Below are 25,052 nucleotides of genomic sequence, written 5' to 3'. Positions count from 1 at the left end.
AGGCTGGCTGGGTGAGGCACTGTAGTGACACAGTGAGTCTTTCTGGTGGCTTCTGAGCCAGTCTGAAATTTCCCAGTCAAGCAGAGCATTTCTGTATGGCTGCAACAGACCAGTCACAGCTCACCCTCAACCCTCTCTGAGTGCTCAGATGCTGTCAGAGTTGCAGAATGCAGCCACTTGGACTTAATTATGTTTGTAGATAAAGGAACAATCCACTGAACTGCAGCATTAGTCAGGTAACAAAAGTCCACTAGTTTATCTTATTTCTTGTTTATATGATGCATTGACTAAAGGCTTGGCCTTGGTTCATCATCACCGTACACCTCCAATTTTGCCTGTTGACCTTATGTATCACTTTGCAAGCAGATTGGTTATCTTCTTTTGAATTATAAATTAATGAAACCAAATTTAATTTTTAAAAGGAGGAAAAAAGCTGAGGTTGCATTATATAGCACATGTCTATAAGCTGGGGGAACTGAATTTTAATGAAGGTAAAATAATGTGCACTGGTTGTTTTTTTTGTGGGTGGACTAACAGTGAGGTGGATTCCGAGCTCCCACAAGCAGAAATGTTCATGTAAGAAATGAGGTAGCAAAAGCATCTTTGGCCAATCTGACTCATGCAAACTGGAAATGACTGCAAGTGACAAGGAGCCTTTCTCAGAAGGAAAGCAAGCTTGTCTTGAAACTCTATCAATGTCTCACTTGAGTACATTGATTTATTTTTACTACTTTTTAATTTTTTCCCTTTGGAAAGAGATTTTTACCTGGAATGTCTTCTGCCCCAGATTAGTGAATAAATTATGTTCTTAGAGACACTGCAGATGCAAACTAGAGGTGGTGCTGGCAGCTTTTGGGGAAGGTCTCAGGAAAACCTGCTCCTGGCTTGGTTAATGTGGGATGAGCCCTTCATCCCTGTCATGAGGCGAGTCCTGGTTATAACTTTGTGATGTCTGTGGAGGTACAGGAATTGCTGGTTGGGCCTTGGATCATTAGAGCATCCCTGGAGGAGGACACTTGATTTGGACCAACAACCTAAAATGTGGTGTTGGCTCTGGCATGACCCCAGGAGCTGGAATCACCCTCCCCCTGGTGCACCCAGGGGATCACCTTGCAAAGCTGAAGGGGGAAAGAGGCACATGCTGCTCTTAGGTTTTCCTCAAACCTGCCTTTTTAAGGGAAGGTGCCCTTCTGGCCCCCACCCAGGCGTTAGGGCAGAGTCACCTGGTGAGTCTGCAACTGCAAACTTGTCTCCTTTTCTCTGAAACAAAGATCCACACAAAACCCAGTGACCACTGTGTTTCAGTAGTAAATATTTATAGAGCTTTGTTCACTTGAGCTATTTAAAACAATTTTCCTGAGAGATCAACCTCTTTAAAGGGAGAGCATGAAATGCACATCTCCCTTGTGTTTCTCCCTTTTCCAGTGTGACTTCCAGATCCATGTACCTGCTTGTCTGTTGCCTCCTCCTTTGTGTTTTTGCTGCTCAGGCAGGTGCAGGGCAGGGGTTTGGCAGAGAAGACATACACCTGTGTCCAAGGCATGAATTCCCAGAGGGAAAAGGAACAGCCTCATACAAAGTAGTATCAAGTGCTGGGAAAAAATTACCAATTCTCTTGTAGGTGGTTTTACTTTTCCTATTCATATCAAGTAGCATTTTTTGGGTGAAAACTTTAAGTAAGCTCAGGTTGGGTGTGGAGTTTTCGGGTACTGATGCGAAGTGTGTTGTACTCACATGGGTAATTTGGAAGAGAACAGAGTTTCCTATCACACATTCTGTGGATTCCCATGGGAAAATGACTTGCTTTCTTAGGTTGTCCTTATAGCAACTGGCAGAAGAAAGAAAGAAAGGTTTGGGATTCCCTGGAGCCTTTCCCGGGAGCTCCAGCTCCATGGAGAAGAACTGGGTGTCTGACATCAGGCTTGGTACAGCAGATCCCTCTGCACAGTGCCCTGTGCCAGGTCAGCTCTCTGCTCCAGGAATGAGGCTGGGATGGCATCAGCATAAGCAGGAGTCTAAAGCAGGGCTGGAAAAATAACACAGGAGTCGGCCTGAATGCTAAATCCAAGAGAACAGCCCAGACTTGTTCTCTGAGCCTCATTCACTTTGTTGCATCATGGTAATATCGGTCCAGAAAGAGATCAGTTGATATAAAATAGGCTTTAAACAAGAGTGTGTTCTGTTCCCGCAGCACTGCTGCTGCAGGGCTGGGCAGGGCCGGTTCTCTGGGCTGTGTGTGCTGCAGGAGCATCACCGTGGTGGGACTGGTCCCTCCCTGTCAGGAGAGTGGGGTGGGAGCCACTCCTGCCGTGTCCTTCCCGAGATAAGCCACACTTGGCTGTAAGCAGAGGTGATGCTCAGGTAGGGGAAACCCTGTCACCTGCAGGAAGGAAGTTCTAAAAACTTCCCTTAACTTGTGTCTGAGCTGCCTGAAATGTAAAGGCAGAGGGGCAGCGCTGGTATGGCCATGGCCATGCACTGCCAGTAGCCTCAGTGCAGAGCTGGCATCTAGTGGCTGCTGTCACCCTCTGTCCCCAGGTCCGTGGGGGAGCCAAGGCTGAGCTTGAGCTTTAGACTGGGCCTGGGAAAGAGAGCTCAGCTTCCCTGTGAACTATAAATGGTAGAGTGCCTTGGGCTGCAGCTCAGGACACGGTTGTGTGTTACTGGGACTGAAATACAAGGAGCTAATACTGGTGTTCACCACCGTGGCAAGTCCCATTATTTTGATGATTTCTGCATCTAATTGATGCAGATTTTGTGCCACCAGCAAGCCATGGGAGAGCTGTGCTTTTGAACTGCATCCTACTCAGTGCTAACCAGCTAAAATAACAGACCAGAACCAGGGAGTGCATTTGAGCTGTCCCAATGCACTGAGTGTTTATGGAAAAGGGAAGCTGAAATTTTCTCCAAAACATTGCAGTTGTGCAGGTTTTTGTCCTTCATTAATGAGTTTGTAGGGTCCAAAACCTTTTGTAAATTCAGTCCTAGTCTTATTTTGGGCATTTGCAAGTTGAAAAAGTGCAGCACTTTCCTCAGCCCATCACCAGATACCAGCTTGCTTTTAACTGGAGTGTGTGTGACCTCCTTGGGCCAGTGACCCAAAGACTGGTGTCCCTCTGAATTAAAGTATGTAGTGTAGTTTCAGATGAACATGGATTATTTAAAGCATTTCTCTGGTGACCAAGTCATGAATTTTGAGGACAGGGAACCCATGTTCCTCTGGGTATGTAGGCTGGGCAGTTAGTGGGCGAGGAGCATAATGAAGACATCTGCATTTTTGACATTTCCATTAAGAAGTTTCCTTCTCTTCCCAGTTAAGCTGAACCTCTCTCACTTTTGAAAGATGTAGTCAAGCAATTTGTTTCAGCTCAGCAGTGGCATTTTTGGAAGTATGTGGCCCCCATGCACTGAAAACTGTCCCTGTCCCCCCTCTGTGGTGCTTCCATGCAGCTGCTCCACCCATGCACTGCTGGCACTGAGGGTGATTGGGATTCACTGCTGATGAGGAACTCTTGTGCCTAAAGAGAGGGCAGAGTCTCTGGGGATTTTGCATCTGAAACAGAGCAATGGGCTTAATTAGCCCCTTCCCTAATAGCCCATCAGATCCTTGTTCAGGAACTGGCAGGGGAAGATGTCTGGATGCTCCCTTCTGGTATCAGAGCAGCCTTACTCCCACTGCTCCTCACCTGGGGATGAGGGAGATTTATATCTGCCTGAAAATAAATACAGATCATTCACTTGTCTCTGGAGGAAGATAAAATGTAAACTGCCTATTTTCTGTGATACAGCACTGGAAATAGTTGGAATTTAAGATAATTATCTTTATTGCTTTTTATAGCACCCTCTGAAGGCTGAAATCTAATTTGTTTTTCCCTAACAGGGAACTCCTGTGGATGACTCAGAAAAATCCATTTGCTTTATTGACAAACTTGTCTGTTTGGTTGTCAGGGCAGTGTTCTCCTTGCAGGAAAAGGGAAATGCAGGTCATAACACAACAGTGTGGGGTTTTAATAGCGATTCAAAGTTTGATATCTCTTGGCAAGAAGGAAAACTAAAGTTGATGTAATTAGAGTGAAGTGACTCTGCTTTATTAAAAGGTTGTAAATTAGTTGATGCTTCAGTGGGTGTGCAGTAATGGTGCTCTGTGCTTTGTTTATGCAATTTCACTACACTTGAAGCTTATTAACAAGAGCTTGCTGAGAAGCTGCTTTTCCTGGGCACCTGGTGCCCCTTGCTTTGGGAAGGAGATGCAGTTGTGCCTCTTGCCCTGTGCCTGGGGCTGCAGGGAATGCTGTGTTCAGGATGATTTGGGCCTATTGCTTGCAAGGGGAATTTTTTTATTTTAAGCTTCTCAGTCTTAACTGTGAGACAGGCTCCCAGTTGTAACAAATTTCTCGTGTATCTGAAGCTAGTGGACAGCCCTTGTGTGAGTGAATTGCCTGCCAGCACAGCTGGGTTGTGTGGTTTTGGGGGGGTTTCTGTTACTCCAGTGCTGTGGCTCTGTGAAAAGCAAAAGCAGATGTCTGTGCTGCTTCTCAGCCCTTCACAAGGGGCAAGTGTGTCCTGCCTTAGGTTTGCCCTCTGTGATCCACACCCCAGAGCTGCTCAGAAGAAGAGACAGCAATCTTTGGACAGCCTTCCTGTAACATCTCCCAAAATGCCCTGTGGCTGCAGGCAGTGGTGTTTGAGAGATGCTGGGACTGCAGACTGCAGTCCATCTAAATTGTTTCTCTCTGAGGCTCACCCCCAAAAAAGTCTAATTTGTCACTGCCATATGGGATAATGCTACAAATCACTGAATCTCAGAGAATCATGGCATGACTTGGGTTACAAGGTACCCTAAAGCTCACCTTGTTCCATCCTCTGTGCCATGGTCAGGGACACCTTCCAAGGTTGCTCCAAGCCCCATCCAACTTCTCCTACAGCTCAGGTTCTAAGAGGTTTAAAACCACAATGAACAAGTCAGAAGCAGCAGGGATGAATGGTGTTTTCAGGGAGGAGACGTAGAGCTGCATGAGAGCAGTCTTTGCCATGGAGCAGAAGTCTGTCAGGTCTCTGTAGCTCTCCTCAAAGAGGCAGCAGAACAAGGAGGAGAAAACATCCCTTTAGGAAACATGAAATGAGAGTTTGCTCAGCTTTTCATTGCTTTTCTTACAGGAATTGACTACAAAACCACTACTATCTTGTTGGACGGCAGAAGGGTCAAGCTGGAACTCTGGTGAGTGTTTCTGAGCCTTTCTAACCCAGACCCTGGGAGCTCAGGCCAGGTGAGCAGGGACACAGGGCTGGGGGGGTGCTATATCAGTCTGTGGAGAGTGTGGACCATCCCTGGATGTGTGGTGGGACTTCCTGGCTCTTCTTACCAGAAAGTTACTCTGGCAAACAAGTTTCCTTTCTGCCAGTCAAGCAGCACAAACACCATGCTGTTCTTTGCTGGAATAGTCTGAATTTAGTCATTGTCTGTAATAACTGACCATTTTCACTGTTACCCTGCACTTGAGACCCTGCCTGTAGTTCTGTTGTCCAGAGCTCCTAGCATAAGACATGGATATTTTAGAACAGGTTCAGAGGAGGCCATGCTCCAAGGGCTGAAGCTCCTCTGCTCTGGAGCCAGGCTGGGAGAGCTGGGGGAGCTCACCTGGAGAAGTGAAAGCTCCAGGGACACCTCAGAGCCCCTTCCAGGGCCTAAAGGGGCTCCAGGAGAGCTGAAAAGGGACTTTGGATAAGGGCATGAAATGACAGGACACAGGGAATGGCTTCCCAGTGCCAGAGGGCAGGGATAGATGGGATATTGGGAAGGAATTGTTCCCTGGCAGTGTGGGCAGGCCCTGGCACAGGGTGCCCAGAGAAGCTTTGGTTGGACAGGGCTTGGAGCAGCCTGGGATATTGGAAGGTGTCCCTGCCCATGGCAGGGGGTTGGAACTGGCTGGTGTATAATGTCCCTTCCAACCAAACTATAACATCATTCTATGTTCCCATACTGCTCTTGATCACTGAGGGACTACATTGTTTTGGAAGCAATACTGGGTTTTCCTGAAATCCAAGGATGAGAAATAGAAACAAGAGAAGGAAAGTAGAAGAATAAAAGAGGTGAAGCCCCCTCAGCAGCTGGATATTTCTCAATGCCTCGAGTAGAAAACTGAAACGAGCTGTGAACAGACACAAAGCTCAGGGTAGGGTGAAGCCCTGGAGAGCAGGACTGACTGGAGTGAGCAGACACTGGGACAGAGATGGGAGAACATGGCTTGGGAGGAGTAACCCCTGCCTTATCTGTCAGCACAGGAGGGACAGCTGGAGTCCTTCTGGCTGAGCTTTGTCTGCGGGCTAACTTGCTGAGGAGCTGACACAGCAGTCTGTGGAGATGAAAGAGGAAGGGCAGGACAGGATAGGTAAGGCTAGGTAATCTGTGCCATTCCCTACCTTGATTTTCACACAGATCCGGTAGGAAATGACACAGATCCTGAAACATGGAGTTAAATATCCCCTTACAAATGCTTGGGTCAAGTAACAGGAATATTAGTAACATGTGTGAATTGTTAAATAGGAATGAACTCCATGTTCTCAGCCTCAGTGACTGACTCTAGCGGTGTGTAGTTTGGTGGTTTAATTACACCCCTGCTCTCTGAAGCTGAATGTCCTCATTTTTCTTACAAAAAAGAACAGAAGCAGCTAATTTATCTCTTCTAGCCTCCATGTTTTTATGTGTCACTTGTATTCTTGTCTCTCTTGTAAGATGCTTCTTTTAACACTTCAGCCCCAAGTGTGTAGTAACTTAGTGCTTCCCTCTTGAAACCATCTCTTTGTACTGTAATTTTTGAGCTGGAGAAATGCATAGGAACTGAAAAGCTGGTAACACTGATTGATGGTGCCTTAGTGTAGTCTTTAACCATTACTTACCCACTATTTGATTGTCAGGGGAGAAGGACATGTAAGCACAGGGTGTTAGATTGATGACCAGGATCCTGCAAAGCTTTAGATCTCAAAAAATTACTGTCCTACATGTGAGAGTAGTCTCACAGTCTGTTTTTCCTAGAGCTGCAAATCTCAGTGGTCATTAAAGTGTCTTTTATCCTGGCCCAGGGAATAGATTTGAGAAACACCATAATGTGTCTCATTAGCCTGACACATTTCAGTATATCCTGGTTAAATCAGAGTGTTGGGCTCTGGCATCTTGTTCCAGAAGGGCACTGAGAGGTGCTGGTAGTGTTGTCAAACTTAGTTACCCTGTGTCCAGACAGGACAAATGAGTGTGACTGAAAAGCTCCTTATTGTCACAGTGGTCTAGAAACACTGTACCCCACTCCTGTTGCTCAGCTTTCTGTAAGGCATATAGACCAGGTCTGTCAGGGATCTGGGTATAAAGAGAATTGCCTTTATTTTTTATTAAAATGTATTTGAAAAATAAGCGAGGCCTAGTACAAGGCAATTTCTTCTTCTGTGAGTGGTCACATTTAGGTTGGCTGTTCTCCATGGCTGGGAGATCTCTGCAGACTCACTCTTTGGACTCCTGTGGGCTGAAGGGAAGGAGATAGAAAATCCTTTGCCCAGGGGAGTAAAATGACTTATACCCTCACACATCATCAGGCAGTGCTGCAGTTGGGTGCTTTGGGCTTGTACCTTCTCTGTGGGAAGCACGGTGACAGTGACAACCTGTACTCAAAGGTACCCACTGGTTCTTCCCCAGAAGAACCCACCATGCAGAGCACTTTGGGTACCATGCACATCCTAAAGATCTGACAAGATCAACACTGATTTTTATTTTATTTCTTTATGGCCAGTAGGAGATGTGCAGTATGGGAGTCAATTCTCCACATCTCATAGCTGTAACTTTTCTGTGTTTCAGGGACACCTCAGGACAAGGAAGATTTTGCACCATTTTCAGATCCTACTCCAGGGGAGCCCAGGTAAGTGCTGCTCTCAGGGCTTTGATGTGACACATTTGGTTTTCCTATAGGCTGTGTTAAGTCTTCCTGCCATAGTAAAGAGCTCTGAAGAGGAATGCACTGATCACCAAAAGGATCTCTGTAGATGACAAGAGACACTGAATGTTGGCTTGTCATCTACAGAGATCCTTTTGGTGGGATTCTGTTCTTATGAAGTGGTGGGAGAGAAGGGAGTGAATGGCAGATTTTGCTAAACTCCTACAGAAAAGGTCTGTGCAGACAATATTCAGTCTTAATTTCTAGAGAAGGGCTGAGAGGTTTGGGTTAGAGAGGATGAGGCAATTCTCGCTCTAGATCTGCCTTAGCTTTAATGTGGGAGCTCCTACTTTCTGAGGCTTTTAAAATTTATTTAAATATGGCACTGGCTTTCCCAGTGGAGTTCTTCCAGTCTGTATTGCTTTCGAGTCAGTTCCAAAAATAGGGGTGGCTCCAACTTGCGTGTTTGAGGCAGACTTGAAACTAGAGCAGCTCAATTGTAAAGTATGTGTGTTCCTCAAAACATGAGGCACAGTGTTACATTTTGAATTTCTCCTTTGGGCCCTGCTCCAGAATAGCATCAAGATCCTCAACAGCAGAAAGATCTTATGGTCCTCTGGAAAATTGCTGCTTAAGAGTGCTTTCTCACAGTTCTGCTGTTGTCCTTTTAGTAACATAGGGCAGGGTCCCTCCAGGATAAAGTTTATCCAAGTTAAATGAGTTACTTTATTTCCTTTATTGTTTTCAAGTTGGAAAACTTTGGAGAAAATTCCTCCCCTGTTAGACACCAGGAGTCAGAAGCTGTATATCAGCCTCCTGAGTGTGCCAGTATCCTGGGAGATTCCCAGCCTTTGGGAAATGTACTTCTACTCAAGCTCTTGCCACTCTTGGCTTTTTGCTCTTTGTATCTGTAACCTTTGCTTTGCTAACTGGCAGAATCTATGTTCTCTTTCTCTGACTTCCTGCAAATTCACTTGTGCCATAGACATAGAAGCACCTCACCTGGGGAATGCTATTGAGATCTCCCCCTGTGTCCTGTTTGTTCATGTCAGTGCACACCTCTGGTGGTCTGGATGCTTTGAGACAGCTCCTTTGAAGCAGAGGCCAATTTCCTGGTGCTTGCAGAAAGGTGCAAGGGAAGGAGAGTTGGAGTTCTGCGGTGGGAGAGTGCAGGATCTCCTGTTCACATGCTCAGTCCTGTGTCTGAGTTTCTTTCATCTTCTACATTTCATTTTCTTTCAGCCTTTACTACTTTTCAGAAAAATCTGGACCCCCAGTCACATAATCACAGTTTGCACTGAAAGGGACTTTAAGGCTCATCTCATTCCAACACCCCATGTGCAGGGACACCCTCCACTAGACCAGTGTGCTCCAAACCCCATCCAGCCTGGCCTTGAAGACTTCCAGGGATCAGGAATCCACAGCCTCCTCATGGAACCTTTGGGCTTGAGGCCATGTTGCTTCCCTCACCGTTAGAAGTGAACAACTGGTCAGTGACCACAGAACTCAGCTTTGGTCAGGCTCTTTCTCAGACCTTGCTGTGTCAGATACTCAGATCAAACTGGGAATAGAAAGCAGCAACTACTTTGTCCAGGAATGCCACGTGGGAGCTTTTAGCCCTGTGTGCAGCCACTGTGCGTGGTGGTTGCTCCCCTTGGTGTTACCTGGGGGCTCCTCAGAGCAGGTGCTGTGTCTTGGCAGGGCTGCACCCTCAGAGCATGAGCCCACATGTCAGAACTTGTACCTGCTGCTGCCACAGGGCAAACTGGGGCACAGGGCAAGGCTGAAATGAGCAGTGATGAGAACACTCAGATTGATGGGGAAAGAGACACACGTCTGTCTGGAACCCACATGGAGCTGTGAGGCATCGCTGCACAGCATCTCCATGGGATTCCTGCAGCCTGTTCTCCCTGGACACTACATTGGAGTGCCACAAGGTGTCATGTACCACAGGCTTGAAAGGGATTGATTTTCTCTTCCTTCCTCAAAGTGAAGCTCTGGACCTTCGTCAGCTGTATTTATCAGTATTGCTGGAGCAGTTCTCACCTGAATATCAGCAAGGTTTGCCTCATTCATCTCACTGTCTGCCCCTGCAAGGAGTGAGTCTGAGAGACAGTGAACCTCATCAGCCAGGCAGGGGAACCTCTAATGGAAATACTTTATAGAATCATGGAATCACTAAGGTTGAAAAAGCCCTCTAACATCATCGAGTCAAACCAGTAACCCAGTACTGCCAAGACCCAGCTAAACCATGTCTCTCAGCACCACATTCTATGTGGAATATTTTAGCATCTCCAGGGATGATGACTCCACCAGTGCACTGGTCAGTCTGTGCCAATGCCTGACCACCCTTTCAGGGAAGAAGTTACCCCAAAATGCAATCTAAACCTCCCCTAGCACTACTTGAGTTTGATTCTTCTTACCCTGTCACTTGTTACCTGGGAGAAGAGACCAATCCCCACCTGACTCCCAGCTCTTTTCAGGAAGTTGTAGAGAGCAACTCACTGCTGAATGCTGGGAAGTGGAGGTCACTGGCACAGCAAGGTGCAGCTTGCACCTTTGCCTCAAACCTGCCCTCAGCTCTTGCAATAAATGCCTTTTCCCAAGTGCTGTTGTGATGCCTTAATCCTGGTCTGCCCAAACATTCAATGCTTTAACCTGCCTAAGAGGAGGAGAGGTAATTCCCAAGGGAAGTCTTTCCATGCTCTCTAAAAGTGCCTCTTGAAAATGACTGGAGTCCTTGTACAGTCTTCTTCAGGTGGCTTGGAGTAAAACTCAGATTTTCAGCAACAAGTGGTTGGCTTCCATGTGATGTTCCAGTGTTATTCCTGTATTAACAGGAATGCAGATACTGTGTCTCTTAAATAACTCAGCACAACTTTCAATGAAGAAAGGATCTAAATTTATACTCTGAATGGTTAACCAAAGCAAGAGGACTGCTTATTTTGAATAACAAATGCCTGTGTGACTGCAAGGATGGACTTCCAACACCTCCAGTTATTTTCAGTATGCAGAAGCTGACTTCTGGCATGGCCTTAGATAAATACAGCATAACCTGTGTGGTCTTGGCAGAGAAACACAGAAATGCTTCTGAGTTCTCTTATTTAGAATTATGGAATGGTTTGGGTTGGAAGGGACCTTAAAGCCCATCCCATTCCAGCCCCTGCCATGTCCAGGGACACCTTCCACTATCCCAAGCTGCTCCAAGCCCATCCAGCCTGGCCTTGGACACTTCCAGGGATCCAGGGGCAGCCACAGCTTCTCTGGGCACCCTGTGCCAGGGCTTGCCCACCCTGCCAGGGAACAATTCCTTCCCAATATCCCATCCATCCCTGCCCTCTGGCAGTGGGAAGCCATTCCCCCTTGTCCTATCATTTCATGCCCTTGTTCCAAGTCCCTCTGCAGCTCTCCTGGAGCCCCTTTAGGCTCTGGAAGAGGCTCTGAGGTGTCCCTGGAATCTTCCCTTCTCCAGGTGAGCTCTCCCAGCCTGGCTCCAGAGCAGAGGGGCTCCAGCCCTTGGAGCATCTTCATGGCCTCCTCTGGACTGTTACAAGATGTCCACATCCCTCTCATGTTGGAGGCCCCAGAGCTGGGTGCAGTACTCCAGGTGTGGTCTCCAGGATGTATTCAGGGCTGTATGCTGTACTGGTTTCTTACCTACAGCTGTTTGCTTTCCTTTCTACTGTCTTGGAATCATCAGACTTCAAGACTTCTGTTGTAGCAAGGCTGACGCAAATCCCCTTGGAGGCAAGAGAAACAGCTTATTTAAACTAAAAGCCAAAAGCTCAGGAAGAACAAATCCAGCAGAGAAGAGAGGTGCCAGCATGGGAAAAGCTCTGTTTGAAGTTCAGTGTGATATTTGTACAAGAACAGATTGGTGTAAACTGGCCTTGAGCACCTTCACACTGAGAATTAGTGGAAGGTTCTTATTGAGTAGAGGACTAAAGAGCACAAGGGGAGCTTGAAAAATGAGGTTCCAGAGAGGACTTGGATAGGTTGCCTGTGAGAGCAGGAGGCTGGCTTAGCAACCTGGCAGCCCTTACCCGGCTCTGAATGGCCAGTGCTTAAGAGAATACTTGGTATGAAAAGTGCCTCCAAGCCAGGGAAGCATGCCTGACTTTCCCACACACTCATTATTGTTTCTCAAGTGTAGTGATAAGAATTGAATTTTCTGAAGTAGACCCTGGAGAAGTTGCAACATGGAAGAACAGTCTCCAGACAGCAAACAGACCTTCTTGGGCATTCTTTTCCCCCATGGCACAGCCTGGTGCAGTGCTCAGGGTGAACTTCAGGCTGTCCCTCCTCAGGGAAAGGACTTGAGTACCTTGATGCATTTCCTAATTTCAACTCCACACCACTGGCCTGGGTCCAGAGCCACGTGAGCTTCATGTTCTGCAGGAACTTCTTCCTCTTGAAATTATCTGCAGTAAAACACCCTTGCTGCCCTGATGAGCTGGCTCTGAGCAGGAACCAGCCCCTTCTTCCAGCATGATTGCCTCAGGGTTTGCTGTGAGGATCACAGGTCTCTTGCTTTCCTCAGGGACACAAAGAGCTCTTGGGCTCCAGGTGGAGGCTTGTGTTGCTGGTGTGCCTGGGACCCCTCTCTTTTTCTCTTATTTCCCTAGGTGTTGAGTTTCCACTTCATCCCCTTCTCTGTTGGGGTCTGATGGGCCAGCAGGTCCTGTGCACATCACTTCAGGGTCTCCTTTGGGGCAAAAGAGGAGCATTTGTGTCTGGGATAGCAGAGCACTGGCTTCCAGGCCCTGATGGTGCAGGAGGAGTGTGCAGCCAGTCATGGTGACTGCAGAGCCAGGGAGGAGGGAGAGATGGAAACCAAGTAGTGTTGCACCCTGCACAGCCAATTCGGGCAGTCAGCACAACAAGTCAGCTTGCTGTGTTGCAGAAGGATTTTTATGTTAATTGTCACAGTATGGGGTACAGTGAAAAGTATTTAGTGTGCTTAAAGGTGCTGCAGAAATCTTTTTTGCTCTTGGACTTCTGTTCCTTTTCTGCTTGGCTTTAAGGTCTCAGTCATCCCAGCAGAGCTGGCTTGCTGATCTCGGCTGTTGTGAGCAGCTGTGACTGTTCTGGCTGCTGGGAGCAAATGCAAACTATTCCAAGAGTGATCACAGAGGGGAGAAAGAGTTGTGGTGCTTCCTGATCTAGCCAGGAAGAAGCAGTGTTGGGATTGTTCCTGATGTCCTCATATGCCAGTGATTTAAACTGTTTCTGAAAATGTGGCTTGCCAAACTCTTCCCAGACAGTGTGATAAAATGCTCCCATCTTGCAGCAAAGCTGCAGCCCTAAAGAAATGGTGAATATTGTTGAGTTCTGCTTAGGCAGGTGGTTTGAGGAGCTGCTGTTTATCCTGTTCAGGGCTTCTCAGTGTGCAGGAAGGTGGTGGATTTTTGGCAGTTCAGCAGACTCAGGTGTAGATTCAGCCCTCCCTTATGGCTTTTCTGGTTGCTGCAAATCCCTCACCTGCCTTGGGTCGTTCAGACAGGATTGTCCAGCTGCTGGAGGAGCCTGCCCTGCCAAAGTACTTATCAAAAGCTCAGTGATAAATACACCCCACAATGTGCTGTGCTGTTGGGAAGAGGTTTGACAGCAGGATGTCATTGCCCATGAGCCAAGGTCCGAGGTGCCAGCTGGAAAGCCGTGATCAGATGGAGCTGTGAAAGAGCAGGCAGGAGACAGTGTTCTGGTTCCTGTCAGCACTGGACCTTCTGTTTAAGGTTTATTTCATACTGTGGGACAGAAAATTCGCTCTGAGGGGCTCTTCAGCCTTCTTCAGCAACAGCAGTAGAGAATATTAGCAAGTGACACTTTCGTGGCCACCCTGTCACCTGCCTGCATTGGGCTGAGGTCCTTGGCAGTTGTGCAAGTGTTCCTAGCAGCTTCTCGTGTGCTTGAAGCCCCTAAAGCATCTGGGAAGTCTTTTTAGACAAGCCTGCTTTGCACTGATAGTGTGCAAGCTGATTTTCTCTTGTCTTTAAAAGTTTTTTGCTTATAAACCTGGTCCAAGCCTGCTGCAAGCTGGCAGAGATATTTCCCCACCACCACCACCTCAGTTATGTGGACAGATCTTTGTGTAAGCTCCTGCTGGAAGCAAATTTGGGTTTTGGCAGAGTAAGTGTCTGCATGTGCTGCTGGATACAATAACTGGTGGTCTGTCTGTGTTCCTTGTTCACTGTGCAAGGCACTCATGTGGAAATCTCTGTCACTGGTTGTGCCAATCCCAGTAGTGTGGAACAAAACCAGACTGGGAATGAACTCTGAAAATCCAACTGTGAAAAGACCCCAAATGGATCTGGGGTGAGTCCAGTCATCTTCTACCTAGACAGAATCTGTAGGCAGACTGAGGAGGAAAAGAAGGAAGGCTGTTGGAGGGTTGTGAGGGGTCCAGGTCTCCTTGGTCTGAGAAGCTGAATGCGGAGCTTTTCACTCCATACTGTAGGAACCTGGGGTACATAATGGTACAAAAGGGCTTTGTGAAACTAAAAATTGAAAGCTGTGGAGATAATAGGGTGTTGACGACTGTCTAAGCACTTGGAGAACAAATTAGGCTGCAAATGGGAAGTTGTTCATTTGTTGAGTTGAGGAAATTAAAATCCTGTGCACGTTATTCCAAAGGAGACTTTAAAAAAGCCTGACAGATCTTACTTGGAACTGTCTGCAGAGATGGAGCCAGCTCCCTCCCTGTGCATGGCTGAGTGCTGTTCTCTCTGGGGCAAAAATGGCAATGACAGAATGGATTTGGGATGCATGCTCTGGAAACGTGGTGTCTGCAGCATGCAGTGCTACTTGGAAGCAGTGTGAGGTTGTCTGGCAGCACCAGGAGCTGGCCAGGGGTTGAGCAGCTTTCTTCCTCCCCCTGCTGAGCTGGGGCACAGCTGGGCTTCATACCCAGCTGGGCAGGCAGGGGATGGAGCAAGGCATGGGCAGCTTGGCCTTTGAGAACCTTTCCTGGACAGTCTTCACTCTAAATGTGTGTGCTGGAGCCACAGTGTGGCTTGGAGGCTCAGCAGGCAGACAAGGTGTCATGTTTTACATTTAGAAATCATGTCTTGACCTTACTGAGAATGTAGGGGTGTGTTTTTGCTGAAGTTTTATCCTTATTCCTATTCAAAGAAGATCCAGACAGAAGCTGCCAGTAAGCTTAAAAACTCTCCTCCTCAAGCATATTCCTGGCAGAAATAATCGTCACAAACTAGGTCTGGGTCTGTTTCTCTTGGCTGAAGGAACTTGTCAATCCAGAAATGAAGCAAGTAGACTTTATTTATCTTGTTGGCCATTTGTGTTGGAAGGGGCTCATCAAACCCTTTGCTGTGTTGTTTCCTGACTCTCATTAATTCTCACACACAGCCTTGGAAGCTGGAAATCAAAACAAATAGAGGAAAAATTAAAAGAAAGCTCAGAGTATTTTTTTTTTTCCTCAATATGCAATTAAAATGTGATGTATCCTGCTAGTAGGTATTTCCAGATTGGGTCCTCAAGAAGCAGTATCTTTGGTTTTGTGGGATTTTTTAATTATGGAAAATCATTACTTCTTATTTTTCCTCTCTAAATCTAGGAGAAACTGATTCTTTTCTTCTCCAAAACAAAAACAAGCTCTAATTCTTTTGATTAGGAAGTTTTTGGACTGTCCTAGAAATGAGACTACAAAAAATTATGGACTCTGGGTAGGAGCTCCAGACTTTCCTTGAAGGAAACTGAAGATGTTTCCCCCATCCCGCAGATGCTTCTGCCATTATGTAAACTCATCTTCAGGTCCTACAGAGCAGCCTCAAACCCAGATTTGAAAGGCTTGCTCTTCATGTTGGGCTGTCAAATATGAAGCCAACCCACCTGACTTGCCTTTTGTGCCCTCTGACTTTGTATTTTCGTGCATTTGAGCCTTCCTGTGGGTGTACAGATGCAGATGTGGAGATGGTGAAAAGCCAGCAAGGACAGAAAAAACAAACTTCACCTGGAGAATGACTGTCTGGGGTGGAAGCAGTGGGCAGTGAGGCTGGTGGTACAGCTCAAGAATCAGAATTGTTCTACAAGGAAGAATCTGAATTGTTATAAAATTGGTCAGGCTTTGAGAACTGCTTAGTCTAAAAGAGCTGAGAGAAAGGCAGACAAGGTCGAGGCACACCCAGTGCATTCCAGGAGCAGCTGCTGTTCCATGAGGGGGGAGCAGTGCTAGTGCCAGCTCCAGATGGGACTTCATGATGAGGATTCAGGTGCTTTTGTGACCCAGATGCCAGTTTATCACTCCTGTGTGTTCCACATTTCATGTTAATGATTGTTTTTGTAAATTTGAGGTATATCATTCACAAAGCTTCTGCACAGGCTCCTTTCAGTTCACCACAGGGCTTGGCAGCAGCAAGGATTGTAAAGCTGGGGTTTGGGAGGACTGGGTGGCTTTTGTTTCCCATCTGTGTAGCACATCTTCCATTTCAGCAGGTGAAGGAGCAGCTCCACAGGTACCTGAGGGTGCTCCATGGTCCCTGACTCGTACCAGGACAGATGCTGGGAGTGTCTCAGCTCTCTTCCTTCCCTCAGCTCCATCCAGGCCTCTCATAGGGAGGACTGGGCTGAAAGCTGAGACCTTTATTTGCCAGTTTAAGATCTTTGCTTATGCTGGGGCTTTGCTATAGGGGATGACTGTTCCTGGAGGATAGCCCTGATTCAGGAAAGGCTGATTCTGCAGAACTTGGTGCTCAATGATCTGGTTTGGTTTACCCTTAGTCTTGCTGCTGCTGGGTTTCTTTTCATCCAGCACTGCCTTCCCAGCTGGATTCCTCCTCTTTTAGCACAGGATCATCTCTTCCTCCCTAGTTCCATTCCAGGCATGTGTGATTCTGCCAAGTCAGCTTGGAGTGCCTGTTGTCACTTGGAATGTCCGAGATTGCAAAAAAGAGTGACAAGAAGTCAGAAAAATAATGGGAGGGTTGCAGAAAGGCTCTGCTGAGGACAATTCCATAAATGCTGTCTGTGCTCAACCGGTACCAAGCAGCAGCTCCTTGTTGTGTGCCTGCAGGGCCAGGCACAGCCTACTTTCCTTGTGTCTGTCCTCAGAAATACTCAGATTCAAGAGAAGCTCACTTGCTGGGAGATGCTGTGGACCTGAGTGGTGGCCAACAGTCTGGCCGTGCTCCTGGGTCCTGCCAGCCCGGCTTGGGGTGAGGTGGAGCTGCTCAGAGCTGCTCCATGTCTTTCCTAACTTGGGTCCTGCCTGTGCTGCTGCCAGCACCAAGTGCTGCACCTCTGGAGGTGACTGGGAAGCGAGTCATGGATATGGGTGGTGTTCAGGGACAATGCCTGTGAACCTGAGGATGCTGTAGGTACTTCTGGCCTGAAGGTGTTCTCTGCCAGTGTGGCAGTGACAGTGGAAAGCACCTTCAGCAAAGTCTGGATGGATCCTAGTCCTGAGAGCTCAGTCTGTGGGGATACTGTGGTGCTTATTGGCATAATTCATCTTCTTCCTTGTCAGCAAAGGGCTCACAGTGACACAGGTTCTGGAGAAGAGGGGTGTGCTTGAAAATTCCTTCCTGTCCTGCTGCCATTTCACCACTGAGTGCAGCTGTTCTGTGTATGGGGATAGAAAAAAAAGGTGTGTTTCTGCCTCAGCAAGTTTGTAGCAGATTTGTGACAGGAGAAGGATGTGTTTTGCTCCTCCGGATAGAGCCACCAAGGCAGTTTCTCCTTCTGTGTAGAGACTGCAGCTTTAGAAATTATTTGGGGGATACCAGAGCCAAAAGGAGTAAAACCTTCCCTAATGACCTGGGACTGCATTAGCATAGCCCTGTTGTCTTTTTGCCTTTTTTTTTGCCTTATCAGCACACAAATGGTGTGGCTGGAACTATGTTCTGTCCCTTTGTTTCTTGGTTTCTGCATGTGAGGTTTTTCAGGGGTGTCCTGCCCATTTTATGTTGCCTACTATGAAACTTTCTGATTGTCTTCCACCAGGGAATTCTCTTGGTGTATGACATCACTAATCGCTGGTCCTTTGATGGGATAGACCGATGGATAAAGGAAATAGATGAGGTAAGTGAATGGAAGAACATTTGCAGTGATCTCTAGCAGAGACGTGAGGAGGGATCACCCAAGCTGGGACCTGATACAGGGACAGGAGCGGCTCTGCTGTGGAGGGGATGTGCTGGCACTGCACTCATAACTGGAGCAAAGCAATAAGTGTCTGCCCTCTACCTCTGTGTAAATCTGGAGTAAGAAAGGCCTCAGGAATGGTCAAAAAAGACAGGAAATTTCCCTCAGAAATGAATGGACGGGGAGGTGACAAATTAATCGTCCCCACTATACAGAGGTGCTGCTGGGCAGTCCCTCGGCCACAGAGCAGCTTCTGCTTCTTTCCCTTTGCTGCTATTGCAGAATGCTGGGTGTAGGCACGATTTGTGCACTTCTTTCCTTGTTCCAGCACGCCCCAGGTGTCCCTCGGATCCTGGTGGGAAACAGGCTGCACCTGGCCTTCAAGCGGCAGGTGCCGACGGAGCAGGCGCGCGCCTACGCCGAGAAGAACTGCATGACCTTCTTCGAGGTGAGCCCCCTGTGCAACTTCAACGTCATCGAGTCCTTCACGGAGCTGTCCCGCATCGTCCTCATGCGGCACGGCATGGAGAAGATCTGGAGACCCAACCGAGGTCAGTGGGCACGGGGCTGCTCCGGGAGGGAGGGCTGGGCTCACGTGGGGCTGCCCGGGTGGGAGGTGTGCAGCTGTGGGAGCTGCATCCACCCGGTGTGGAGAAATGCCTCGGGCCAGACAAGCTGAAGCTGAGCCAGGAGCTGCCTGTGCTGGGATGTAGGGATGGGCAGCTCCAGAGGGAAGTTCAGCATGTCTGGGACCTGAAGTGCTCTGGGGCATCCTCTACCTTTCCACTTACTCTGGATGAGGCTGAGGGCAATTAAGCTCCCAGCTTGCAAGTACTTCAGTCAAACGGCTGTGTGGGATAAATCCAAGTGTAAGCACTGCACTCCTTGCCCTTGCCTGAGCCTGTCTTCCTCATTTTGGAGGGAAACTGAGTGTTCCCAAGGAGCTGAAAGGGACTAAAATCTCATCCCTGCTGTCAGCATGCAGCAGTGGGCTGGGTTATTCCATTTATCCAGGCATGTGTGCCACAGGGAGGGAAAACACAAGCAGATTCCGTGTTACATCTCAGCCTGTTGAGTTTGAGGCAGAATAATCTCAGTTCCCACATTATGCTTGGCTGGAGGTAGCAGTGTGTCCCACTGCAGTCTGAGCAGCAGCAGATCTGTGTTCCTGAGGTGACCTGCTCTCATATGGACCTTCAGCTCCTGCTCACCAGGGTGAGAAAATCCTGTTTGCCAGCCCCAGTCACCAGATTTTCTGCCTGGGCTCCTGTCCCCAGCCTGGCTGCTGTGCCATGGTCTGCAGGTCACAGAGAGATGGTGGCCAGGGACTGGGCTGAATGCACAAACCTTTCCTGAATCTTTTCCAGAGGATTTGTAACTGCAGGCTGCCTGCTTGAGAATGGAAATGGAAAAAGGAAACTGCCTCAGATAGTGCCAGAGGAGGTTTAAAATAGACATTAGGGGAAATTTCCTCACAAAAAGGGTGGTCAGGCACTTAAACAGGCTGCGTGGGGCAGCAGTGGAGTCACCCTCCCTGGAAGTGTTCAGAAAAGATGAAGATGTGGCACTTGGGGACAGTCGTTTATGGAGGTATTGGCAGTGCTGGGGGAATGCTTGGACTCGATGGTTTTAGAAGGCCTTTCTAACCCAAATGATTCTGTGTTTCCACGAACGGGGGGGCTCCCTAGCAGGGAATGGGGATCTGCCTGCTCGGGAATGGCAGCGACGCTTTGGCAGCAGGCAGGAGGATAACGAGTGCCCTCGTGTGGCCCCTGGCTGGGAATTCCTCGACGAGGAGAGGGACTTCCCAAAGCAGGCTCACATGGTGCACGCTGGGCTGGGAGGATGCTGAGAAGCTGGAAAGGGCAGAGTAGTGTTCTGGCTGTTCTGGCTTCTTGAGGTCTCTCTGGCCTGGGGGTTCTGCAAAGAGCTGCCCCCTGAGCAGGTCACAGGTGACACTGTCCTGTTTCAGGATTTGCTGACCCTGTTGCCTCTTTCCCAGGCACATCCTGGTTGCCAGAGGATGGTTGAGAAACCAAGTGTCTGTCAGGAATGTGAGCCAGGCCCTGCCAGCTCTGAGTGCTGAGCAGAGCTGGCGTTGCCTAACCCTGCGTTCACACCAAAGCTGGTGTCTGGCAAAGCACAAACCTCCAGCAGCAGAGCTCACCTTGATTTCCCAAAATTTGTCCTAAATGTCCAGCTCCCTACTCTGGGCTCCTGGACAATCATTATTGACATATGTCCCTGAGGAGCTGGAGCTGTGCAGCGTAAGCAATAGTTGTGGGGGAAGGGCAGCCCAAGAGATCTCCTGGCCCTTGACTGTGCGCTCCTTTCTCCCTCCAGTGTTCAGCTTACAGGACCTGTGCTGCCGAGCCATCGTGTCCTGCACCCCGGTGCACCTCATTGACAAACTCCCCTTGCCTGTCACCATCAAGAGCCACCTGAAATCCTTCTCCATGGCCAACGGGATGAACGCAGTGATGATGCACGGCCGCTCCTATTCCCTGGCCAGCAGCGGGGGCGGGAGCAGCAGCAAAGGGAACAGCTTGAAGAGATCCAAATCCATTCGGCCACCCCAGAGCCCCCCACAGAACTGCTCACGCAACAACTGCAAGATCTCTTAGCAGGATGGGCACCCTGAGCTTGTGTCGGATCCACAGCCACCCACCGATGTACAGCTGTTTGCACACCGAACCCTTTCCCCCTGGATCCTTTCGGATGGGCCACGGTTGCTTTTCCAATGGCACGCACAAGCGTTAGGAATGTGCTCACGTTTTGGCTTGGCATAGGAAGAAGCATGGTGCCGGCTGGATCCCGCAGCGCTGGCGGGGAGAGATCTGCCAAGTGACCCTCCAAGAATGCTTTGGGCTTTGCCTCTCGGCCTGGGGTGGAAAATTCAGCAGCTGCCGGGTTGGGGAGGGGGGAAGGGGAAAAAAAGCTCATCCAGTCTCAATGGAGCAATGGATTTAATGGAAGATTGAGAGGCTTAAGGGAGTAGGCAAGGAGAGTCTGTGCTGCAACTTTAACTCTTGGCCTCCTGAACAGATTGCTGGTGCAATAGTGATCATTGGATGTAGACAAAAAGAAACAGGGACGGGGGACTAATGACAGTTTTCACCAGGATGTTAACCTGCTGTTGCCAAAAAAACCAGAAAACAAGGCAAGAGTTGGCCAATTGGAAAGGGGAAGGCAGCTCTCCGTTTGCTGCCTTCACTTAATTATGTAAATATTATACATATATATAAATACCACTTGTTTTTTAAGGGTTTTTTTTAAGAAGCAGTCAGGGAAAATTTTATGCAGCCATGTAAATACAAGCACTGGATTGACTTTTCTCATTGTCAGCAAAGGGGACGAGTGGAGGATTTTCCAGTGAAAACACATAAACGCTTTAAGAGACTTTCTCTCACCTCTGGGCTCGTGCTGGCATTTTTAAATACTGCATGTGCAGAAGGAAAGGACAATTGGTGTGGAACATGCCCCAAGCTGCTCTATTCCTATCATTCCCTAGGCAGGCAGTGCATGGAGAAGCAGAGCAGCAAAGCCAGGGCTCCTGGTGGGTTGGAGTGTTTTGGCAGGCAGGAAGAAGAGGCAGCTCTGGGGTCAGACTGATGCCTTGCTCACTTTGTGCTTTCTCGTTGGGGATTTGGGAGCAGGGGGTGGAAGCATTGTGCCTAAACAGAGGAAAAATGCTGAATTTTGTCCCTTATTGCTGCAAAGCCTCAGCCATCACTTCTAGTGCACTCCATCCATGACAGCACCCCATGTGACAGCCTCTGGATCCTGGCTGCTTCCAGCTTTGCTTTCCCAAAGATGCTGCCTGAGCCCGTGCTGCTGTGGCTCCTCCTGGATGAAAGTGGGGAAGGGCAGAAGCGGCTTTTCCCACTGGAACATGAAGGAGCAGGGACTGGGAAGGTGGAGGGTTGGGGTGGGGCAGGGAAACAGCAATCTCCAGGTCCCTCAGTGGCAAAATCACCTGGCTCTTGGGGCAGTCCTAGGAGATTGGGAGAGCAAACTGCTTTGCTTCTTGGAGGGGCAAGAGCTTGGGGTGGATTTTCTGTCAAGCAAGTGCACCTGCCTCCCTGACTTTGTTCCACAGCTGCCCTGTGCTGGAAATTCACCTGGAAACTGAGAAATAGCACCCAGCCCTTACCCCATCAACTAAGGGAGCCTGGCAGTGGGGCCAGGCTATGGTGGCAGGTTCTCATAGGTGGCCAGAGTGTGTAGACTGTGAGTAGCATGGTACCAAGTGAAGTGTACAGTGCTGCCATGTCCTCCTGGGATCAGCTTGCTCTGCTCCCCCTTTCCAGGCAGCCTGGGGCACTGCATGGGCAGAATGAAGCCGCTGCAGCTCCCGCACGGCCGACAGACCCGCTGTGTCCAGGCAGCAGGGACAGGAGTGACACGTCCCCCTGTGGGGACATGGCTTCCCTTGCTCCCAAACCGACCTGGGAGGTGCCCCCAGCCCTCTCTGCAGAGCACAGCACGGGCAGGTCTCTTGGCTCAGCTCTTTCGTGCTTTATCACCCAGCTCAAGTGAGCGAGGACAGAATTAAAGCCCAGGCAGGTGGAGGGGGAGAGGAATCCTTTGAAGGGGTGCTTTGGCTCGAGAGCAAAGCCGCAGCCAGGCTGTCCCGGTGGCACGAAGGCCGGGGGATTTGGAGAACCTGTCTGGGATGGCTGGCACCTGTTTCCCATCACTTAACACACAGCAGAAGACAATCGCTGGCTCAGCAGCACGGGGATATACGGCCAACAGGTGACCGGCCCCGCTCCTCCCGGGAATCACCACGGGGCTCCGGCGCCGGTGCGTGGGACAAAGAGGGATAAAGGGATCCTTCCTGAAATCACCAAGCTGCTGCATGTCTCAAAACTCGCTGTACCTCTGCTTTGGTTTGGCTGTGCCACATGTGCCACCTCCCCGTGCTGTTTCCCTGTGGTTGGTTTAGGTTTTGTCACCCTGTAAAGTCTCACGGATCCTGTCTGGAGAGGAGATGGAAGATTTCCCTGGAGTGATTGCCCAGCAACAAACTATTTTTATTTTTTAATTTAAAAGGAAATGATTCTTGCATCTGATGGTCAACACTAGTCTGTAGCTGCTCTCCAACACTTGTACCATTCCTGAGTTGGATTTTTTTGGACTATCCTTTTATTTTTTTATTCCTTTGTACAGTCAGTGTTGTTTAACTGATTCTACATGGTTTTGTTTTGTATAAATTAAAGTCTTTTTGTTTGTTTTGAACAACCAGTTGAAAAGAGGAGAAGTTGTATACATTTTTGGGCTGGGAAGAGGTTGAAGGGAAAAAGGTGGTGGTTTGCCCATGCCTGGGCATTTGGGACTGTTTGTGGTACAAGTGTGTATTTCCATTTCCAGGTCATCCACAAAATAACTTAAATTACATTTTCTGGGGAGCCATGATTCCTTTTCTGTAGATGCAGAAGATAAAGCTGCTTTTGATTCTCATAGAACCACTGTAGGGTAGTGGAGCCCTAAGAAAACACAAACTCATCTCCAGCAGGGCTGGTCCTGTAGGTGGCTGGAGGAAGCCAGGCTCTCCAGCAGTTTGCCAGGAATCGTGTCCAGTCCCTGCTCCATGGGGACAGGACAAGTACAGGCAAACCCTAAATCCCTTCTTTGGGTCTGGGTGATCCTGGGGGAGCAGTGAGTGCTGTGGCAGCAGTCACCCATCCTGCCCAGACTGGAGCAAGCTGTCAGCTGTCCTGGGACAAATGGGAGAGGATGCTGCAGGGAGCTTGGAGCACCAGTGTCACACCAGGGTGGCCTTTGGAGGCACCAGGAGCCCCAGAGAAGGGGGATCTGGGGTGGAGGGAGACTTCTTGTCTGATCCCCTTCTCCCAGCCTACCTCCCCTTGACCTCCCTTTTCCCCTGCCTTCTCACTTCCCTAGGATCAGATTTTCCACTTCGTACCAGACTGGCCACGCTTGTTTTAACAGCTTAAGCAGTAATTGCTGGGGCTGGGAGGGGGCAGGGGGAAATGAGATCGTGTCTGCAGCCTGGAAAACCCTGGAGCTAAGGTGAAAGCCTGGTCAGGGAAGAGTCACACAGCCCTTTTTTTCCCCCTTTTTCTTCAGGGGGTTCTGGAAGTGTCTGTTGCCTCTCCCAGGGCCGAAACAAAGGCTGTGTGTGGTTTCAGGTGGGGTCGGGACAGCCGGAGCCCATTACGGCGGAGCAGCGGGGGCTGCGGGGCTGCAGCTGTCTGCTTGGGAAGAGCAGGGCAGGAAAACACTGCACAGCCTGAGCGGGGTGGGAAGGCTGCGAGGGCTTCAAGGCTCTCTGGTCCTTGAAGAAAAGAGGAGAGAGAGCAGGTTGCTCTGGGATGATTCAGGTCTTTGGTCACTGTGTTTCTCTGCACCCGCCTTTCTCATGTGAGGTTTCTTGGGTTGGTTCCACTGTCCCACGCAAGCTGGGAAGAGGTGATGCAACTCCCTGCATCATGCAACTGCAAGATGCTTGCAAATGAGGCTGCTGCTGCCCACGGCTGCATTGGAGGGGCAGGAGCCTGCAGGGTGCAGCAGGTCCTGGGAGCAGGAACATGTGGCACAACACCCTTCCCTCCAGGACATGGTGCAGAGCCAGTCCCTTGTCTTGGAGGAAGAAGATGAAGTGTAAAACCCTCATCTATGGGATCTTTGAAAGTGACTCCAAAAATCCCAGTTCTAGAGTGCAGTTGGTACCTGGACACATGGAGGTGAACAACTGGGAACTGTTGAGATGGTGGAATTTGTCAGGGTGGGAAGAGTTGCTTTGTCATTCACCTTCAGCTTGAGAAGCACTAGAAGAGGCTGGGTGGAGGTCCCAAGGTGGGTGTAGGGATTTCCAGTTGTTGGCAGCTGCTTTTCTAACCACACAGCAGCTGCCATTGCTCCATCCAGCCTTGCACCACTGAGGTGAAGGTTCCTGGCTTGTCCTGGCAGCTTCTGATCTTGAGAACAAGCGTGAGGCACCTTGGGTGTGGTGTGAGACACATGTGAGTGACCCTCTGGGGCTGCTGCTCTGGCTCTGGAAAGGGTCAGTGG

General features: G+C 49.1%; 1 protein-coding gene across 1 annotated transcript in view; it reads left to right on the top strand.

Moving 5' to 3' along the window:
• RAB40C (RAB40C, member RAS oncogene family) overlaps positions 1-23,269 on the top strand; it is a 36,162-nt gene extending 12,893 nt beyond the window's left edge. The window contains exons 2-6 of the mRNA XM_015643250.3: positions 5,158-5,218; positions 7,844-7,904; positions 17,877-17,954; positions 18,343-18,565; positions 20,358-23,269. Of these exons, the coding sequence (XP_015498736.1) occupies positions 5,158-5,218; positions 7,844-7,904; positions 17,877-17,954; positions 18,343-18,565; positions 20,358-20,638 (704 nt within the window). The 3' untranslated portion in view covers positions 20,639-23,269. The remainder of the gene's footprint in view (positions 1-5,157; positions 5,219-7,843; positions 7,905-17,876; positions 17,955-18,342; positions 18,566-20,357) is intronic.
• The last annotated feature ends 1,783 nt before the right edge of the window (positions 23,270-25,052 follow it).

This window comes from Parus major, chromosome 14 (genome assembly GCF_001522545.3).
Source record: "Parus major isolate Abel chromosome 14, Parus_major1.1, whole genome shotgun sequence".
Taxonomy (NCBI): Eukaryota; Metazoa; Chordata; class Aves; order Passeriformes; family Paridae; genus Parus; species Parus major.
The sequence above is the reverse complement of the archived record's forward strand: the minus strand, read 5'-3'. Positions and strand labels throughout refer to the sequence as shown.